General features: G+C 38.9%; 1 protein-coding gene across 2 annotated transcripts; it reads left to right on the top strand.

Annotated features, from left to right (window-relative positions):
• Window positions 1-236: 236 nt before the first annotated feature.
• Window positions 237-18572, top strand: SLC17A2 (solute carrier family 17 member 2). Of its 2 annotated transcripts, XM_025383565.1 has the most exons (12): window positions 237-688; window positions 5064-5174; window positions 7048-7259; window positions 9866-10099; window positions 10185-10272; window positions 12795-12881; window positions 14277-14395; window positions 14518-14679; window positions 15497-15629; window positions 15719-15866; window positions 16674-16764; window positions 17880-18572. In XM_025383565.1, the coding sequence occupies exons 2-12, from the start codon at window positions 5147-5149 to the stop codon at window positions 18012-18014; spliced, it is 1437 nt and encodes a 478-aa protein (XP_025239350.1). In that variant the 5' UTR covers window positions 237-688; window positions 5064-5146; the 3' UTR covers window positions 18015-18572. The 2 variants fall into 2 exon arrangements, with proteins under 2 accessions (XP_025239350.1, XP_025239351.1); XM_025383566.1 differs by lacking the exon at window positions 15719-15866.
• Window positions 18573-19882: the final 1310 nt, after the last annotated feature.

The raw sequence follows: 19882 nt of genomic DNA, 5'->3' as shown, positions 1-19882 counted from the left end.
GAGGTTCAGTGACTTGTCCAAACTCAGGGAAAACACTAGGAAGTGAATATGGGTCTGACTCCATCTCTGATTTCAGGAGCCCTGCCCTTTCTTCCATACCATGCCCCCTTGCTTTCAGAAAAAAAGGCTTGTTGACTGAATGGTTGTATGCACAGTTCAAAGCAGAAACACGCAATGACATCTTTTGAGATACTCTAACAGTGAGAACTTGAAAATGAAGTTAAAAATTAAGCGGCAAAGCCAAACCGAGGCTTTCTGAGAAAGTGGGGCCAAACCTGGTGCTGTCTGACTGCCAGGTGGCTCATTATTTATCCCTGTAAAACCCTGCAAAAGTATTTGAAAGGGAAGAAGGGACAGAAAACTCCCTCCTTTTCCAAGTTAGCCTTATAGTCTAGGGCTTAAAATACTGGTTTAATGGTGAAGGTAAGTGCTTTTCTTCTTTATGGGTAGAAGGATAATTACTAACTTACCAAAGGTCCATTAAGGGGAGGGAACAGTTTTAGGAGAAGTCAGAGAAAAGACATTAACAGCAACATAAGGATCTCCATCTGGTAATATTGCCTAATTCCAAAATGAAGAGACTTTCTGAAAAAGATAACTGATTCAATCAAGACCCTAGGGCAAGGCTTGAGAAGCCACTGGTTTACCAATGGACACTGTGGACAATGGTCATTTCTCCAAGGACGCTGTGAGTATTAACTGTGATGCTGTGATTAGTTGGACTGGGTTTGGCTGTGGATGAAATACTGATCATAACTGACAAGATTTGTGTTTGGGACTGTGGCTAACGAGTCTTTTCAGACTTCTATATGAATTTGAAATAGTCCCTCAGGAAAAAGAGAACATGGCCGGGTGCGGTGGCTCAAGCCTGTAATCCCAACACTTTGGGAGGTTGAGGCGGGCAGATCACTTGGGGTCAGCAGTTTGAGACCAGCCTGGCCAACACGGTGAAACCGTGTCTCCACTGAAAATACAAAAATAAGCTGGGCGTAATGGCGCATGCACCAGCTATTCAGGAGGCTGAGGCAGGAGAATTGCTTGAACCTGGGAGGTAGAGGTTGCAGTAGTTGAGATCATGCCACTGCACTTCAGCCTGGGTGACAGAGTAAGACTCTGTCTCTCAAAAAGGTAATAATAATAAAAGGAAAGAGAACATACCAAAGATGAATAAGACTGAAGGCAAGAAAATTGTATGCTTGGAGAGATCACCTAGCTTGTTACCTTCATTGTACAGCTAAGAAAAGGCACCCAGGGACATTGTGGTCAGCACCAATTTCTCAGAAAGACGGGCAGTTGATGAGAGGGCGCTCAGTTTTTCTAACACTGAAGCAATTGCTTCTTCCTATGTTTTCTGGTGAACCCCTCCCCACTCATCTTGTGGATTCCAGGCTAGAAGAATCCACTTTTGAAAAGTAGCATTTAAAACCAATTTAACAACCAATCGAAGGCACTTTTATAGAAATATATTTCATTTGCTGTAGGCCTGTACTTAGGGATCTGAGAGGGCCAGACTACCAATATTGTAACTGTTTATTATTATTGCTGTTGCTAGTATCTAGAATAGTATACAACGTTTAACACTTTGCAATTTACGAGGCATGTCTCATAGCTTTGTTTTCACTCCAAACTGCCCAGTGAAGTAACATTATCCCAATTCTTCCCATAAAACAGTGAAAGTCCTGAGAGTTTATGAAACTTTACCTGGTTTACTCAATCTGGGAATGGCAGAGCAGAATTCAGTCCTTGAATATCCTCCCAACTGCAGGTTCATGCTCTTTGATCTAGGTGTAACATTTATTCTGAGTAAACTAGGACTCTGGGCTAACAGAGATGATGCAAGACAGGCTGAATATTAGGAGAATCTAAGAGCCATCTAACAACCATTATAATAAAATCATGAGTTCTAGACTTAAAAAAAGGGGAAAACCTGTTTTTTCACTTATGCGTATACCATAATATGTACATTATTGATTTTTTTCTCAAATTCAATCTATACTGTGTCAAGTAATTTTTTTAATATAACATTTTCCTTTAACTTAATTTCAATTCATTTTTCTGTGTCTACTTACAACTTTGGCACTAGAAATCACAATTATTTTTTTAGAGGTATAGCTCCTTAAAGGGTAGGGTTCTGACACTGTTACATGTTCTCAATTGTTTGCAAATAGGCTAATAATTATTCCACTGTCTCTAACTACATATCAACCATGCCAGTGTTCAGGCTCCATAATTTTATTAGGTTCTGTGCTTATTCTGGAAAAATATTTCCCATTACTATGAAATACCTCAGTTTAGAATGGTTTGGCATGTTAGCCTGATTTCTGCATTTGTCTCATGCAAAGGAAAATAGGAAATGAAGAACTGAAATTACCTATTGATACAAAATCAAAGTAGCATTTGAAACCATAAAACTTAAGTAGGTCTTTTCATCCTTTCTCATTAGACAGCAGCAGAGAATGGGAAGAAAATCTGAAGTGATGGGTTTGTGATACAATTCCAGTAACATAAAGAGCAAGGAGAAGTAGTTTTGTTGTGTTTATGTTTAATATTCAAAGCTCAACTTAAACGGATTTTTCATCATCAAATTTCCTTCTAGAATAAATGATTGGAACTTGATTTAAAATGTACAAATTCTCCTGTATAATACCTCAAAATGGAGCTATCCCATTGAGTTTTAAGCTTGTGCTTAAAATATTATGAAAATAAAGGGGAAGTTGTATTAATAGGTAGAACAAACAGCAGTCTGGGCATTAGGGGATCTGGTGCTGGCTCTGTGCAACATGTGGTTTCAGGCAACTTTTTAAATTTTCTGTACACAAATTTTCTTATCAATAAAATGAACAGTTGGGCCAGAGGATCTCTGAGTCTCTTTCAGCTTTCAGTGTTTATAAGATTGGAGAAGTTGGTGGGAAAGCTTTAAGTGGAGTGTAAGTAATTGCAGCGGCATGTACATTTAAAGAGTTGCCTTCAGCCAAGCCATGGGATCTTGCATAAAAAGTGAAATCAAATAGAAAACGGTCCAAACTCTGGGTTTGACCACAGGTGACTTCAGCTAGGATCTGAGTGTAGAGCAATGAGCTGAACTCCTGATGTCCAGATGTTAGCAAGACTTGGAGGCTTTCTAAAGCAAAGCAACAACCAGTATCTATCCTGGTGCTGACCTGATCTTACTAGCAATTGGGTCTCCATTTGAGTCCATTGTACAAAACAATAACAACAACAACAAAAACCCAAACACTCAAAATTCAAAATTTAGATGGAGAGACATTATTCTCAGAATTCTAGAGATACTTGGAAAGCAGAAAACTATACTTGCCATGCTGATGAAGTCCAATTATTGTTCTTTTAAACACATTTAGCTACTTCTGAATATAAAATGAGTATCTACTAATTATTTACAAAATCACTTGGTAAATATAGAAAATCACAAAGAATGAAGTGACCATCCTGTTTTGTAACCCAGAAATAGTCATCACCGGCACTTGTGTGAATCAGTTTCTATTCCTGTATGTGGACATGCATAGCGCACCCTGCTTTGTACACTAGAGTACTAGCATTTTTCTAATGTAATTCAATATTGTTGAAAACATTTTAAAATAGCTTCCATCACAATAATCTATCTAATTGACTTGCCAGACTCTCATTATTAGGTTAATTTATCTCTAACATTATGCGGTCATGAGTAATACTACAAAGGATATTTTTGGACAAAATTTTTCATCTATGCCTTTCCTTATAATCCTTCAGCCTAAGGTCACAGATTATGAATATCTTTAAAGGTATGGACAAGTCTTTTAAGTTTTGTGTGCAAAAGCAGTGCAAAGCCTTGAATGATAAAATATAAGTTTGATACATGTGTTTTTTGTTTGTTTGTTTTGAGACAGAGTCCTGCTCTGTCCCTCAGGCTGTAGTGCAGTGGCACGATCTTGGCTCACTGCAACCTTTGCCTCTTGGGTTCAAGAAATTATGCTGCCTCAGCCTCCTTAGTAGCTGGGACTGCAGGCATGTGCCACCACACCCAGCTAATTTTAGTATTTTTAGTAGAGATAGGGTTTCACCATGTTGACCAGGCTGGTCTTGAACATCTCACCTCAAGTGATCCACCCACCTCAGTCTCCCAAAGTACTGGGATTACAGGTGTGAGCCACTGCACCCAGCCGATACATGTGTTTTTAAAGTCATAGAAGCTTCAGATGTCTTCAAGGATTTAAAAAAATTTAAAAAGTAAAGTCATAGAAGCTTCAATTTAGGAATGAATGGAAAATTGACGATATTTTTAGGATATGGATTTTTCCTAAAATAAACAAAATGTATGTATCCCCAAAGATAGTTTGATTAGTGTTCAAATATGAAATTAAACATGTCCATATTTAGAGCCGTGAATTCTCTTTGCCTGTCACAATAGCTGGATTTATTCACAATTATAGTAAGAAGTCCCTGTTCATTATAATTTTCTAGGTGACATGAAGACTGTCAGTCCAATCAAGTGTCCACATTGTGTGGAGCAAATATGAGAATAAACATTTTAAACCTTTAATTGTAATACATATTAGTGTTATGTAATGCCATCCTTCATGTTCGAAGGCGCATGGAACATTGTTCTGGTGGTACAGAGGGGAGAGAAACACCATCAGAATGAAAGAAAAGACCATTCTGGAACCTTACTCCTTCGCTCTTGAGCTTAGTTTAATTGTCCTGTCTTATGGTCTGCTACAAGCAATACTACTCCTCACCTTTGCATGCTTCTGTGTGGTTTAATAAAGTACATGCAATTTTTCATTTAATTCTTCCAGCTGCACTCAGAAAGGAGCCTTATCTTCATTGAACAGATGAGGAAATGAATGATTAGAGAATTTAAATGACTAACTCTAGGTCACACAGCTGGAACTTATAGCCAGATTTCCTTTTAACAATCCTGTAACCAAAAGCATACCAGTGGTGCCCTATAAAATGTAAGTTATGGAGCTGTGTTGGGTCAAAACTTTTACTGATGCTAAGAGGAGGCAACATTAACAAGGGGAAATTATTTGTGTATTATGTTTTGGATTATGTTCTCTCCATAGATAAAAGACTGTTGTAGTAAAAGAGATTCAGGGCACAGGGAAACTCCACCACAAAGCGTGGTACCATTTCCCACAGAAGCTAAATGGACGGGAAGCCTGCCACCAGGAAAGGTAAAGCCACTGCTCTTGTTTGCAGGCTATGTTAATAAGCTGAAGCTTATTCCAACCCATTTACACATCCCTGCATCACACTGCCCCTTGATAAAGATACTCCCAGTGTAACATTGGAGCCAGCTCCAGCCCCAATCCTATTGCTTTTTCCTTAGACCCACGAACTCATCTGTCAGAAATTAAGCCAAATAAGCAATACATCCTGGGATCTAGGGAGTGGAATAAGTTTTGGGAAAGTCTTTTTTTTTTCTTTTTTGACAGAGTCTTGCTCTGCCTCCCAGGCTGGAGTGCAGTGGTGCGATCTCAGCTCACTGCAACCTCTGCCTCTCGGGTTCAAGTGATTCTCATGCCTCAGCCTCCTGAGTAGCTTGGACTACAGGCATGCACCACCATGCCCAGCTGAGTTTTTGTTTTTTAGTACAGACGGGGTTTCACCGTGTTAGCCAGGATGGTCTCGATCTCCTGACCTCGTGATCCACCCGCCTCGGCCTCCCAAAGTGCTGGGATTACAGGCATGAGCCACCACGCCTGGCCCAGGAAACTCATTTTAAACCAACCTACGTATGAATTCCTACTATAATATTCTCGCCAAACGGCTAGCTCTTTCTCCTGAGCTTGGAAACCTCCAGTAAAATGGAAATAATTATTTCCCAGACCACCACTCTTATCTGTGAGCTTTTTTGGCCATTAAAAATTATTTCTTCCATTATATTCTTATCTGTGTCTTCATAGGTTTTCTCTTCGTTTCGCGTTAGTGTTTTCCTTCAAATAAGCAGGAAAAATCCAATCTATCATGCACATGGGAACCCTTTCAATATTTTTCAATATTGCTCTGTGGTTGTTCCACTTTATGGGGATGCTTTTAAAGAAAAAATTTGTCCTTTCAATACATTGAATATCTTCCAGCACCACATCACCTACAAGCTTTGTAAAAATAGTTCTACACATTAATTTCTTTTTTTTTTTTTTTTTTTTTTTTTTTTTTGAGACTGAGTCTTGTTCTGTCACCCAGGCTGGAGTGCAGTGACATGATCTTGGCTCATTGCGACCTCTGCCTCCTGGGTTCAAGTGATTATCCTTACTCAGCCTCTTGAGTAGCTGGGATTACAGGCATGCACCACCATGCCCGGGTAATTTTTGTATTTTTAGTAGAGATGGGGTTTTACCATGTTGGCCAGGCTGGTCTCGAACTCCTGACCTCAAGTGATCCTCCTGTCTTAGCCTCCCAAAATGCTGGGACTACAGCACCCCATGCAATTTTTATTTTTTTAAGTTGAGCATATGTGAAGGCAGGGCCTAGTGACACATAGCAAAAACATTTCCAAGTAGACATTACACTAGGGAATTAGTCGAAGTGTTCTTTTAAAGTACTATCTCTCAAATGTATTAAAAGAGAATCCTTGGATGTGCAATACCTTAATTCAAAGGCTGCTCATTATGTATAAACTCTCAAGCTTTGTGATAAACAAATGTGCATAACAGATGGGACTATTGACTTACAGCCCAGAGAATTTTACTGATGCTGAGACGGTTATGTGACTGGCTCTGCCACTGTCATCCCCATTCACTTCGTTTTGGAGCAATATGACATAAATGCCTTACATTTGGGTTTTCTCTATTTATCATCTGCTTCGTACCCCCTTGAAAGATAGCCATATTTGCTTTACTTGGTTATCAGATCCCATATTCAATGTCTTGAAGCCAACCAAATCATTTGACAAAGTGGGTTTGTAGTGCTGGCTATTTTGGTGAAAATAAGACAATGAGATTTCATGACATCATCCAAAGTTCTATCAGATCTAGCTGTGGGAGAAAGGAAAAGAAGGGGGTCTCGGTCAGGATGCTCATTGCATACATGTGTGTTGTTCTCTAGGTCCAGATTTCTGTTCATTACGCTATGGGCTGGCTCTTATCATGCACTTCTCAAACTTCACCATGATAACTCAGCGTGTGAGTCTGAGCATTGCAATCATTGCCATGGTGAACACCACTCAGCAGCATGCTCTATCTAATGCCTCCACTGAGGGGCCTGTTGCAGACGCCCTCAATAACTCCAGCATATCCATCAAGGAATCTGATACAAAGGTAAGTATGACAGAAAATAGGGCTCTTTGTTGAGAGGAAAAAACTTTGAAAGGAAGGCATAGATCTTGATTCTGTGGAGTATAGAAGTATACATTTCCAATGACAAACTAAAACTGACTGGAACTATTTTTCTTTGAGACATTGATTACTTCTATAATAAAAATAAGATTTCATTGAGGTTATTATGATTATAAGGTGGGTGAACTGTAGGATTAAATGTGAAAAATTTAAAAATGGAACAGTTTATGTGATGTCTTCAATGAAAAACTAGGTATTACCTGGGCACATTCTTTTTTTTTTTTTTTTTTTTTTTTTTTTTGAGAGGGAGTCTTGCTCTGTTACCCAGGCTGGAGTGCAGTGGCCGGATCTCAGCTCACTGCAAGCTCCTCCTCTCAGGTTCACGCCATTCTCCTGCCTCAGCCTCCCCAGTAGCTGGGACTACAGGCACCCGCCACTTCGCCCGGCTAGTTTTTTGTATTTTTTAGTAGAGACGGGGTTTCACTGTGTTAGCCAGGATGGTCTCGATCTCCTGACCTCATGATCCGCCCGTCTCGGCCTCCCAAAGTGCTGGGATTACAGGCTTGAGCCACCGCACCCGGCCCTGGGCACATTCTTATAGGTTACTCAATCCTATCCAGTTCTCTGCCTGCTTTACTGTTTCTAAGCAATTTTATAACCCTGTAAATTCTATATAACAAATAGAAATGCAAATAATTCTTGTCCATAGCTTTGCAAATAAATTTTGCCAAGAGAAAAATCAGTTAAAACTTTTCTCCACTCACCTCCTAGTGGAAATCAGCCAATTTTGCTGTTTGTTTGTTTATTTATTTTTTGAGATAGAGTCTTTCTCTGTCATTCAGGCTGGAGTGCAGTGGCATGATTTCAGCTCACTGCAGCCTCCGCCTCCTGGGTTCAAGTGATTTTCCTGTCTCAGCCTCCTGTGTAACTGGGACTAAGGGGGCGTGCCACGACTGCTGGCTAATTTTTGTATTTTTAGTAGAGACAGGGTTTCACTAGGCTGATCTCGAACTCCTGACCTCAGGTGATCCACCCGCCATGGCCTCCCAAAGTGTTGGGACTACAGATGTGAGCCACTGCACCGGGCTCTGCTGTATATTTAAAGTATATTTCAGCATTGCTTCCTGCTTGTGTTATGCGTGATTCTTTGAGTTTTCCTTTGAACCAGTTATAACATCTTATTTACTCCCTCCATTAATCAATGAGTTAAATAAAATCTTTGCTGTATGCTTATTTTACATTTATATGGAAACCATGAATTTACCCAATTAAAAAAATTATCCTTTAAATTATCTTGTACTGTACATTTCCAATGTCATCACTATAATTCATGATTAATGATTTTATTACATTGGACCCAGCTTATTTACAATGAGTACATAAATTTATTGTCTCCAGTCTTTCCTCCATTATCCCATCTACATATCCACACTGAGTAGATTCACTATTCAGGTATCTTGGATACCTTCAAGTTGTCAAACATACAGTGTTCACTGGACATGCTGTGTTCCTCCGGAATTTGGACCTACTTCTCAGCACACTCACATCTGCTATCAATGACCCATGGAAAGTTTTTGCTCTGAGCAAGCCAGAGTCCCTGTTAGTTTCTCCCAAATGCTACAAGTTCACTTTTGCAAATTTTTCCAATGAGATAAAATTTTCCTTTTTGACTTTCTATAAATCATAGTCATTTTTCAAGGGATAGTTCAAATATTGCTTCCTTTCTGGGACCTTCCTGAATTATTCTTTTTCCTCTCAAAGTTGCTGTTTTATTTATATTCATCCTCAAATCTTGATTCTCACATGATTCATATACCTTGTATTATTTATTGTTTTTTTGAGTGGGTAAAATATTTTATATCATATTTTATATCCTTTGGCTCTCTATAGCATGATGCCAGATATTTAGGGGCCTTATTGCATTTATTTTTTATTTTATTTTAAAATCTATTTTATTTATTTATTTATTTTATTTATTTTAAAATCTATTTATTTTTAGGTAAATATTCAGGTAATATAACTTATATAATTATTCAGGCATTTTAGGTAGTTATTTTAAAATAATTCAAATTATTTATTGAGTTGTATCAGAAGAATGTGATCTTATTCATTTGTAATATGTGTTTTAGAAACTCAGTTCAGCCAGGGCAGACCATAATTCCCAAACTTGATTTTTCTTTTTAATTAGGTACTGATTTTGGTTAAGAGTTCAGTAAAGCTTTGTGTGTGTGTTTTAAAAATTCTTTGATATAAGAGTCAACATGTTACTCAACTTTTACTAGAAGCAAAATAGAGGAAGCACTTTCACAGATGAAATATCTCTCATTGTTTTCTTCCATTTACTTCTTCCTATTATTCATCTATATAATCATTTCCTTTACCTCTTTTCTTCATTTTTTCTGTTTTTCTCTCCTTCTAAGAAAGCAAATTAGGGGTATAATTGGTTGTTTGGGAAGGTAGGAAGAATATAGAGAAAAACAAAAATAGATATTTTATAGTAGGGTCTCACCAACCTCAAGCAACTCTGACTGTAAAGTAGATTTTCATAATAGGACTTCTTGACAAAGAGTTTTCCTATTTTCCCCCAGGCCTCTGTGTATCAGTGGAGCCCAGAAACTCAGGGTATCATCTTTAGCTCCATCAACTATGGGATAATACTGACTCTGATCCCAAGTGGATATTTAGCAGGGATATTTGGAGCAAAAAAAATGCTTGGTGCTGGTTTGCTGATCTCTTCCCTTCTCACCCTCTTTACACCATTGGCTGCTGACTTCGGAGTGATTTTGGTCATTGTGGTTCGGACAGTCCAGGGCATGGCCCAGGTATCCAGATACTTTCTCATTCTGGGTGGGATCCAGATTCCTGAATTCTACAAAATATCAAAGGTCTTAATGATTTTCATTTCAGGGAATGGCATGGACAGGTCAGTTTACTATTTGGGCAAAGTGGGCTCCTCCACTTGAACGAAGCAAGCTCACCACCATTGCAGGATCAGGTAAGTGTGCACACATGGATCATAGCTTTGTCATCTGTTCCATCCTACTGTGTTGTATCATCTATGAATCAAATAGTTTAGGGAAGAGGGAGAAAAACTACTATGGAAAAATTCAACAATACAAGACAGTTGCATCACAAATAAGAAAGATACATCTGTACAGTAAACACATTGAGGCTTAGAAGTAGAAGAAACCACTGTGAGCTAGGATTCAGCTCAGAAAAGCCTTAGTAGTCAGAAAAGCCTTGTAGGAAAATGTTTAAACCTTTAAGAATTGCATAAATGGAAAAAAGATCAAGTAAACTATATATACACCGTCTTAGTAATGATTTTGCAGTGAGAATTAAGGCTACCACAGCTCCAAGTGGTAAGGAGAGAAATGAGGCTAGAAGAGTTTGGAGTTTCTGTATTATTCTAAGCTCTTGACTATTCTATTGTGAGCTAATTAATTCTCACAACAACCCTCTCATGTAAGTACCATTTTAAATTCTTATTTTACAGAGAAGGGAGTTAAGGAAGGTGGAGATTAAGAAAATTGCCCAAATACAAATAGCCAGCAGGCGGTAGGTCTGAGATTTAAGGCCACGCAAATTTTAGCCCCAGAGCAGACACCCTTAATCACTATGCTAGACTGCCTTTCCGTGGTATGTGATCCTGCTAAGGCCTCTACAACTTTATCAGTGCTGTTCTTCCCAGCCCGTCATGCTGAGAGTATATACTCGAAGAGCAGAACTAAGATTCCATCAAGCTTCTCACTCCTAGGTCCACTACACAGCTGCATCCTGCAGACTTTTACCTCAAGTAACCCTCCTGCTTTCTTGCTTCCTTCCATCATAGTTGTCCCCACCTCCTCTATTTGCAAATACTATCTGCTGATCTCTCTCTCTTCTAGACTGGTTTCTTTCAACCTTCCTTCCACCAAAACCAAGTTATCTTGCTAAAGTAAAGATGAGGGCCGGGCGCGGTGGCTCAAGCCTGTAATCCCTGCACTTTGGGAGGCCGAGACGGGCGGATCAGGAGGTCAGGAGATCGAGACCATCCTGGCTAACACGGTGAAACCCCGTCTCTACTAAAAAATACAAAAAACTAGCTGGGAGCGGTGGCGGGCGCCTGTAGTCCCAGCTACTTGGGAGGCTGAGGCAGGAGAATGGCGTAAACCCGGGAGGCGGAGCTTGCAGTGAGCTGAGATCTGGCCACTGCACTCCAGCCTGGGCGACAGAGCTAGACTCTGTCTCAAAAAAAAAGAAAAAAAGAAAAAAAATTAAAAAAAAAAGTAAAGATGGGGCATTTTTCCTCACCTGCTTGATAATTTTCAATGTGTTCCTTCATGTTTACAGACTAAAGACTGACCTCTTTATTGCATGGATACAAAAGTTCTCAGCCATCTGGCCCCAACCTTATTCCACTCAACTCCCCTGTGCAAGCATGGCTCTAGTGGCACCGGACATTGGCTGCTCCCCACATAGATCTGCACTGCACTTCCCTCTGGCTCTGCTCCCATTAGTTTATATGCCTGGAAAGTTCTTTGCCCCTGCTCCTTGTGCCAAAATTCTATCTATCCTATTGTGTAGCTTATGTAAAAACTTCCTAAATCTTATAATTATTGTCAATTATTATTATTACTTCCACGCACATTGTAGTTTTATTATCACACTTATATTTTACATCTTTTTTTTTTCAAATTACAGGTTGGAACCCATTAGTGAGTCATAAAATCCATTCAGTGGGTTAAAATCATTATTTTAAAAAATGAATAGAATAGAATAGAATAGAATAGAATAGAATAGAATAGAATAGAATAGAAATTGNGAATAGAATAGAATAGAATAGAATAGAATAGAATAGAATAGAATAGAAATTGTTGGAGTGCATTGGACATGGTAAAGTTAAATATTGATTCATGAAACCATTGAGGCATATGTGTGTGGTTGTGTGTACAAGTGTTTATGTATATTGGTGTGTGTGTTATGTTACCCTGTAAAATGCATTTCTTACTATGGGTCTCTGTGAATTATGTTTCTTGTTTTTTTTTTTTTTTTTTAATGTAGACTCCAAAGCCTACATGGCATTTCACTAGTGACAATCAATTTTATTCACATTTTTCTCTCCAATTGGACCAGAAGCTCTTTGAGGGCAGGGGCTGTGTCTTACTGAATTTTGTAAGTCTTTCATTTCCTGCCCCCAGCCTCATATTAGATCATACAAGAATGCAACTGTAATCACAAGAAAATACTAATGGGCTATGATAGCAGAGAGTTGCTGTGACAAACTAAGGGATTTAGATTTGGTCACATTGGTGTTGAGGAGTCATTGAGGAATCAGAGGGTTTGTTACTATTATTTATTAATTTTAATTATATCATATATATTACTTTATTGGGGAAAATCTGTGAGCAGAAATAATTACTCTCATTGCCCAATAATTCTAAGTCTGCCATCTCACTGTTGGGACAATGTTTAGAGAGGCCATGAAGTCTCAGCCTTTGCTATTTTCATAAGTGTTTTTCTCCCTCTTCCCCTTAGGATCAGCATTTGGATCCTTCATCATCCTCTGTGTGGGGGGACTAATCTCACAGGCCTTGGGCTGGCCTTTTATCTTCTACATCTTTGGTGAGTCACTTTCTCTTAAATCCTAATGCCTCCATTTCCTGAGCATCCGTTTTGGCACCTACATCACCCACATTCTTCCTATATGAAAGAAAATGTCCTTTATCAAATGGAAGATGATAACAAATGTCAACGGTTGGTATCATTTTTAATCTAGTCACACAACTTGATTAACACCTTCCTGGTGGTTCTGGGAAGCCACATGCACAGGATAGAGGAGTTGACTATTCACATGGCACTGACTTGTGATGCAGTCTTGTGCTTCCATATTAAGCATCTTCTGCAGAATCTCTACCACCACATCTAAAGTGCCTGTTACATGCAGTTAAGATGTCAGAGATAGTGAAGTACATCTTCAATGTGTCTTCATATTTTATTATAATTATTATTTTTGCCCAAGATGCCGTTCACCTATTCTCTACCAAGTTCATCTTGCAAAGCTCGATTCAACTGTGCCCTTCCCCATGGGCCCTTCCAGGGCTTACTCTATTAGATTCTGGCATTCTCTCATTTATGATATTTCCTCTCTAGGTTATGTTGGTGTGTAATTATTTATTTCTCCTTTTCTTTCCACTAAACTGTGAAATGCTTGAGGCAAGGAATCCATTCTACAATGTTTTCATCACTTGGGTATCATCATAGTGCCTGATTTTTAGCTTTAAAATAAAAGAATCAATGAATCCAGTAAATAGATGGAATTTAAAGAAAACTAGTCCTCAGAATCTTTTAACATAGAATGTTCTTCAAATAACAAATTCCAGTAATAAGACAATTTTCTACACTTGATTTTGTTGTTATAGCCAAATGGTATCATTAAATATAGTCCTGGCCTGAATGGCTTTCTCATTAATGGTGTTAATTATTTTGGTTTGTGCATGTTAACCAGGTATTGTACAGAAATATTTCTTTTGGGAATCCATAATGGATGTATGGCTTGAATACAAATAACACTGTCTCTTGTAAGTGCATTGGAAATTTTTTCCTGCCACATGATTTCATGGAAGGTTGTTTCGAGTATGTGTGACTGCAATCCTGACTATTCAGATCTTCCACAAGACAATTTATGTGTGCATTAAGAAGTTGCTGCTCAAAATACATAACACTATAATCATTGGAGGCTTTAAAGTAGTTAATCAGCTATACAATGCCATGCTCATGTTATCTCCAGAGGGCTCTGACATTGACAAAAGGTGGCTTTCTATTTGAGACATAGTATCTTAAAAGCTTTAACAGGTTTGTAGAAGGATTGAAAGAAAGAATGGGAATATTTAGGTCCTTATGGTAGAATAAGCATTAATTGATTAGTGTGTAGAAGGGAGAGGCATGCCACTTCAGAGGAAACTCCCTTCCCGTAGTAAACAAATCTACCTAAAAACTAATTTTATACCTTCTTCCCAGGTAGCACTGGCTGTGTCTGCTGTCTCCTATGGTTCACAGTGATTTATGATGACCCCATGCATCACCCATGCATAAGTGTTAGGGAAAAGGAGCACATCGTGTCCTCACTGGCTCAACAGGTACAGTGCACACCTTGTACCTGTGGCCCATGCAGTGGTCTCTAGGGCAGGGTGTGGATCTCCTCCGAGAGGCACCATCTTGGCTGTTCTAATACTCATGCTGATTAGATATTTCTTTTTAGCCCAGTTTTCCTAGACGTGCTGTCCCCATAAAGGCGATGGTCACATGCCTACCACTTTGGGCCATTTTCCTGGGTTTTTTCAGCCATTTCTGGTTGTGCACCATCATCCTAACATACCTACCAACGTACATCAGTACTCTGCTCCATGTTAACATCAGAGATGTGAGTTTACTTCCTATACTTCTATGAAAATGATAATGGTAATAAGGAGAAACAGTTCTGTGTTACCTGTTACATTCTGGCTTTACATATAACCATTAATTTAACCTTCACAATGACCTTGAGATAGGTGTTGTTATAATTCCCTTTTCACAGATGTGGAAACAGGACACTTAGAGGTGAGATAACTTGCCTCAGGTTGCACAATACTAAGTGGTAGAGCTGCTGCAGCATCTGTATTCTTAACCACTATGCTATACTAACACACCAACTGATTCCAAAGTTTCTTTTAGAAATTAATATTGTTGGGCTGGGCACAGTGGCTCATGCCTGTAATCCCAGCACCTTGGGAGGTTGAGGCAGACGGATTATGAGGTCAGGAGTTCAAGACCAGCCTGACCAATATGGTGAAACCCCATCTCTACTAAAAATACAAAAATTAGCCAGGCATGGTGGCAGGCGCCTGTAATCACAGCTATTCAGGAGGCTGAGACAGGAGAATCGCTTGAACCTGGTAGGTGGAGGTTGCAGTGAGCCAAGATCGTGCCATTGCACTTCAGCCTGGGCAACAAAGTGAGACTCCATCTCAAAAATAAAAAACAACCAAGAAATCAATATTGCTTTTCTCTGGAGCCCAGAGTGATGCAGCTTCTGGCCCTCTTATCTGAGACAGTGTTCATCTAGTGTAAAAAATGACGCTAATTTTCCCCCAAACAACCCACAATATCATGGGAGTAAGTTAATGGCTGGTCTGTGTAACTGATAAATTTTGGTGCTAACATATCTCTGTAACTACTCTGTATAAATTTCCTTCCTTCAGAGTGGAGTTCTGTCCTCTCTGCCTTTTATTGCTGCTGCAAGCTGTACAATTCTAGGAGGTCAGCTGGCAGATTTCCTTTTGTCCAGGAATCTTCTCAGATTGATCACTGTGCGAAAGCTCTTCTCATCTCTTGGTAAGGATAAGCGTGTGGGCTCATTTAACCAATTCCTTTTCTGCACATGGTCTCAGAGGGTTCCCTGACAGCATGTCCTCATTGCCCAGGGCTCCTCCTTCCATCAATATGTGCTGTGGCCCTGCCCTTTGTGGCATCCAGTTACGTGATAACCATTATTTTGCTGATACTTATTCCTGGGACCAGTAACCTATGTGACTCAGGGTTTATCATCAACACCTTAGATATCGCGCCCAGGTAAGAGCTCTACCTGTTTTTTCCCCTCCTCCAGACCCCTCCAGAGGTGTTAGACCTTAGTAGTCACCGTGAAACTCTTTAATGTTACTGACATGCACTAATGGCAGAGAGACAAATAACTACAAATGTTTGTCTATGGCCATTTTTAGAACAACAAATGTGGCATTTTTAGAACAACAATTTCCAGCCTTGGCCAGTAATCATTTTGATAAAAAGCTTCCCAAGGTTCCCTAACAGAGATTGAACTGTGTATGCTGGGAAAAGGCCCACACATGTGGTTTAGAAAAGTTTCCATGGTGTTGTTCATATTAGCTACCACATATATATACAGTCATAGTAAGCCAGCTCCTGTGCCAAGACTTGCCATGTATTAACACATCTAATCCTCACAGTTACATTAGGTAGGTCCTATTGTTATCCCCATTTTATAAGGGAGAAGGCTGAGGCACAAGGAGGTTAAATGGTGTGACTATGGTCACATAGAGGCAGAGCCAGGATTTGGACCCAGGGAGTTTGGCTTTGGAGTCTGTGTCCTGCCCGTTGCACAAACTGGCTTCTACACTGAGCTGCCAGGGTAAAGAAACTCGGTTCCCAAAGAGACTGCATTGCTCCCTGGTTATTGACTCAGTAGGTTGGTAATTTCAGGTTTGGCAAATAGACATTGCCCTGAATGTCTTTAGGTGAATGAAAAACTGCATTAAGCAAAATGACTTTGCCATAAGAGCTGAACTGTGTTAAAGTTGAGTTGCTGCAGAAGCTGTAGGTGGCTTTCTATATAAAATCATTTATAAAATCATCTTCCCACAGATATGCAAGTTTCCTCATGGGAATCTCAAGAGGATTTGGGCTCATCGCAGGAATCATCTCTTCCACTGCCACTGGATTCCTCATCAGTCAGGTTGGGCCAGTTTATTGAACATCTTCAAGTGGCAGGTATTGTTTTAGGTGTTGTAGATACACACAGTGCTCACAAGGTCTGGATGGCAACACAATTACTCTATTTACATGAGCCTCTAAATCAGACTCTGATAGGTCAGATTTCCCAGGGAAAGAAAAATATAAGCTTATTTTCTCAAGATGAATAGACATGAGATTGATTAAAATGAGCTGTTCTGGTGCAGAAGACAGCATGTATGGCTTCCTAGAGGTACATGAGCATGAAACAATTCTTAGTTATGAATAGAATGAATGACACATGTCAAGGAATAGCAAGAGATGAAAACAGAGGGGCATAAGAAGATCATGAAGAATATGTTCAGACTAATTCCAATTTTTAAAAAATCACAAAAGGGAAACAAAGTATCCCAAGGCCTGTTTAAAGACAATTTAATGGCTGAAAAGAGATTGGCTGTGAGACATTGCAAGGAGGATTTCTCAGTATTTGGAAATGCAGGCTCATGAGGAAGACAAAAAGACAGACCCAGTCAGGGATGGAAGGACTGACGAGAACCAACTTACAAAGAGAAGTTTTATTTTTACTGTATTTCTATGTGATCAAGTTGCCAGGTTAATATTTGACTAAACTGCTAGGAATCCACTGTGACTATAATGCTGGAAATTACTTAGTAGGGCTTTCTGAGGAGGGTCACACAGAAGACCAAATAGAACTCGTGTTGAATTGGGATGGGTTGTAGTGATAGATGTCAACAGCCGAAACCAAACCAAACCAAACCAAACCAAAATAAAAAAACAGAGAAGACACAAACACGATGCCATGGTGCCATTTTAGGCATAATTTTAAATCAGTAATATTATACATTGAAATCCAAATTGTCAGAAAAACATTAGTGTATTTTATTTTTATTTAAAGAAATAACCATCTCAGCTCAGGACCCGATGTGCATTTTGGCCATTTTGTCTCCAATAGTTTCATAAACTTTCTTAAGTAGCTACTGCACATTGTTCATTATATTCCTCATGATCAACATTGCAATACACAACTTGGAGGGCTTCTAGAACTGGTGTAGAAGGAGCTTGTGAGATTGATCATTTTTCTGTGTTTTTTACCTCTAGGATTTTGAGTCTGGTTGGAGGAATGTCTTTTTCCTGTCTGCTGCAGTCAACATGTTTGGCCTGGTCTTTTACGTCACATTTGGGCAAGCAGAACTTCAAGACTGGGCCAAAGAGAGGACCCTCACCCGCCTCTGAGGACATAAAGTTACAAACTTAAATGCAGTACTGAGCATGAACTTTTTAAACATTTTTTACTTATCTTCATATTCTTGACCATAGACTCAGCAGTTCTTAACTCTCGCTGTGTGTTAGTCTTCCCTGGGGAGCCTTTATAAGATACTGATGCCTGGGACTCACTCCAGAGATTCTGAATGAATTGGTCTGGGGTGGAACCCGGATACCACTAATTTTTAGATACTCCTTAGAGGTTTCTAGCATGTACCTGGGGTTGACAACAGCTGGACAAACTTGAAAATCCATGTGGCCTTTGAATTTTCCTCATTGGAAAGTACTAAATAAATAAAAATTCATGTGAAAATGATCACTGATAAATATCTTCATAGTGGGGCAGGTTATTGGATACAGAGAAGAGCTGCTCGGAATTGTAACCATATGTTACAGATCTCAGCACCCATCAGAACTGTAAAGCTATAATCCCCAGAATTAAAGTTTTTATTATTTTTTATACATTGTAAAACATGGACGTTTATTTATGCGGTTAAATTCTATTAAAATTTACATGCTAAAATAAAATAGACCATTTTCAAATTATTTAGATTCAGATATTTCCATCAGATTAAGCAGATATTTATCCTAGCCCAATTGCAAGAGATTAATGATGAGAAAACGATCAAGAAAAGATTAAATAAATGAGGTTAACTTATAAATCAAGGACAGAGAGGATAGAATTGGAAAGCTTGTATTGTGAGAAGAATGGATGTAAAGGAAGGCAATGTAGATACTTCCAGAAGGGATAGCAATATAGTTTAGACCATATGATGAAAATTGGAGGGAGATGACAGAGACACTTTCAAGTGAAATGACAATTTATATGGGGGAGAAAAATATTGAAGATATAACAAGATGAGAAAAGGCATAGAAATGTATCACATACAAGAGAAGTTCTTTTTGAGGGTAGAAAAAGATAATTTAACCTTCTTCATATTTTTCTTACTTTCCCAAGATACTCAGGCAGCATCAACTCTAACAGGAGATAATTTGGCTCCTAACACTTAAAACATATCCTTTAGGTTGTCTCCTCACACAGAGCTGAATCTGGTTTTGCCACATGTCTAGAGAGGAGGTTCTCACCATATTTTAAATCCTATTTAAAAACTGCTAGGACAAGAACCTTGGGCTAATTCAGCAGATGAAGAGAATCTCCTAATGCAAATCAACGTGTATTTTTGAGCAGATTTTTCAGAAAAACAGTGTCAGGCCCTGAGAATGATACTAAGATGAGAACATTGACTTTTGCCTTCATGGTATTGACAATATAAAGAGAAAGGGGGGTTTTCAGAAAGCTAAAAGAAGAAGTAGAAGCAAAAAGAGAGACAGAGTATAATAGGTAGTCAAATTATGTACAGAAAAAAGAGAAAAAAAGACCAAAGAAGGGTGGGGGGCAGACAACCCAACTAAAAAATGGGCCAATGACTTGAACAGGGACTTCGTAAAAGAGAAAATGCAAGTGGCTCCTTAATATATAAAAAGATGTTCAACTTCATTAGTCATTACAGAAATGAAAATCAAAACTACAATGAAATACCACTATAAAATTAACATAATGGATAAAATGAAAGATGATAGAAGACAAAATGTTGCCAAGCGTGTGGAGCAACTGGAACTTTCATATGCTACGAATGTGAACTTTGGAAAGCTGCTCAGAAATATCTCCTAAAGTTAAATGTACAATTCCAGTGACTCAGACGTTTTACTTAGAAATGCACATATACATCCATAAAACATGCACAACAATGTTCATAGGAGCACTATCTGTAATAGCCCAAACAGGAAGTTGTCTGTTAAGAGAAGAATGAGTAAATAAACCACGGTCTATTTATATA

The sequence above is a fragment of the Theropithecus gelada genome, chromosome 4 (assembly GCF_003255815.1).
Source record: "Theropithecus gelada isolate Dixy chromosome 4, Tgel_1.0, whole genome shotgun sequence".
NCBI classification, from domain to species: domain Eukaryota; kingdom Metazoa; phylum Chordata; class Mammalia; order Primates; family Cercopithecidae; genus Theropithecus; species Theropithecus gelada.
Note: the sequence above shows the minus strand (reverse complement) of the source record. Positions and strands in the feature narration are given on the sequence as shown.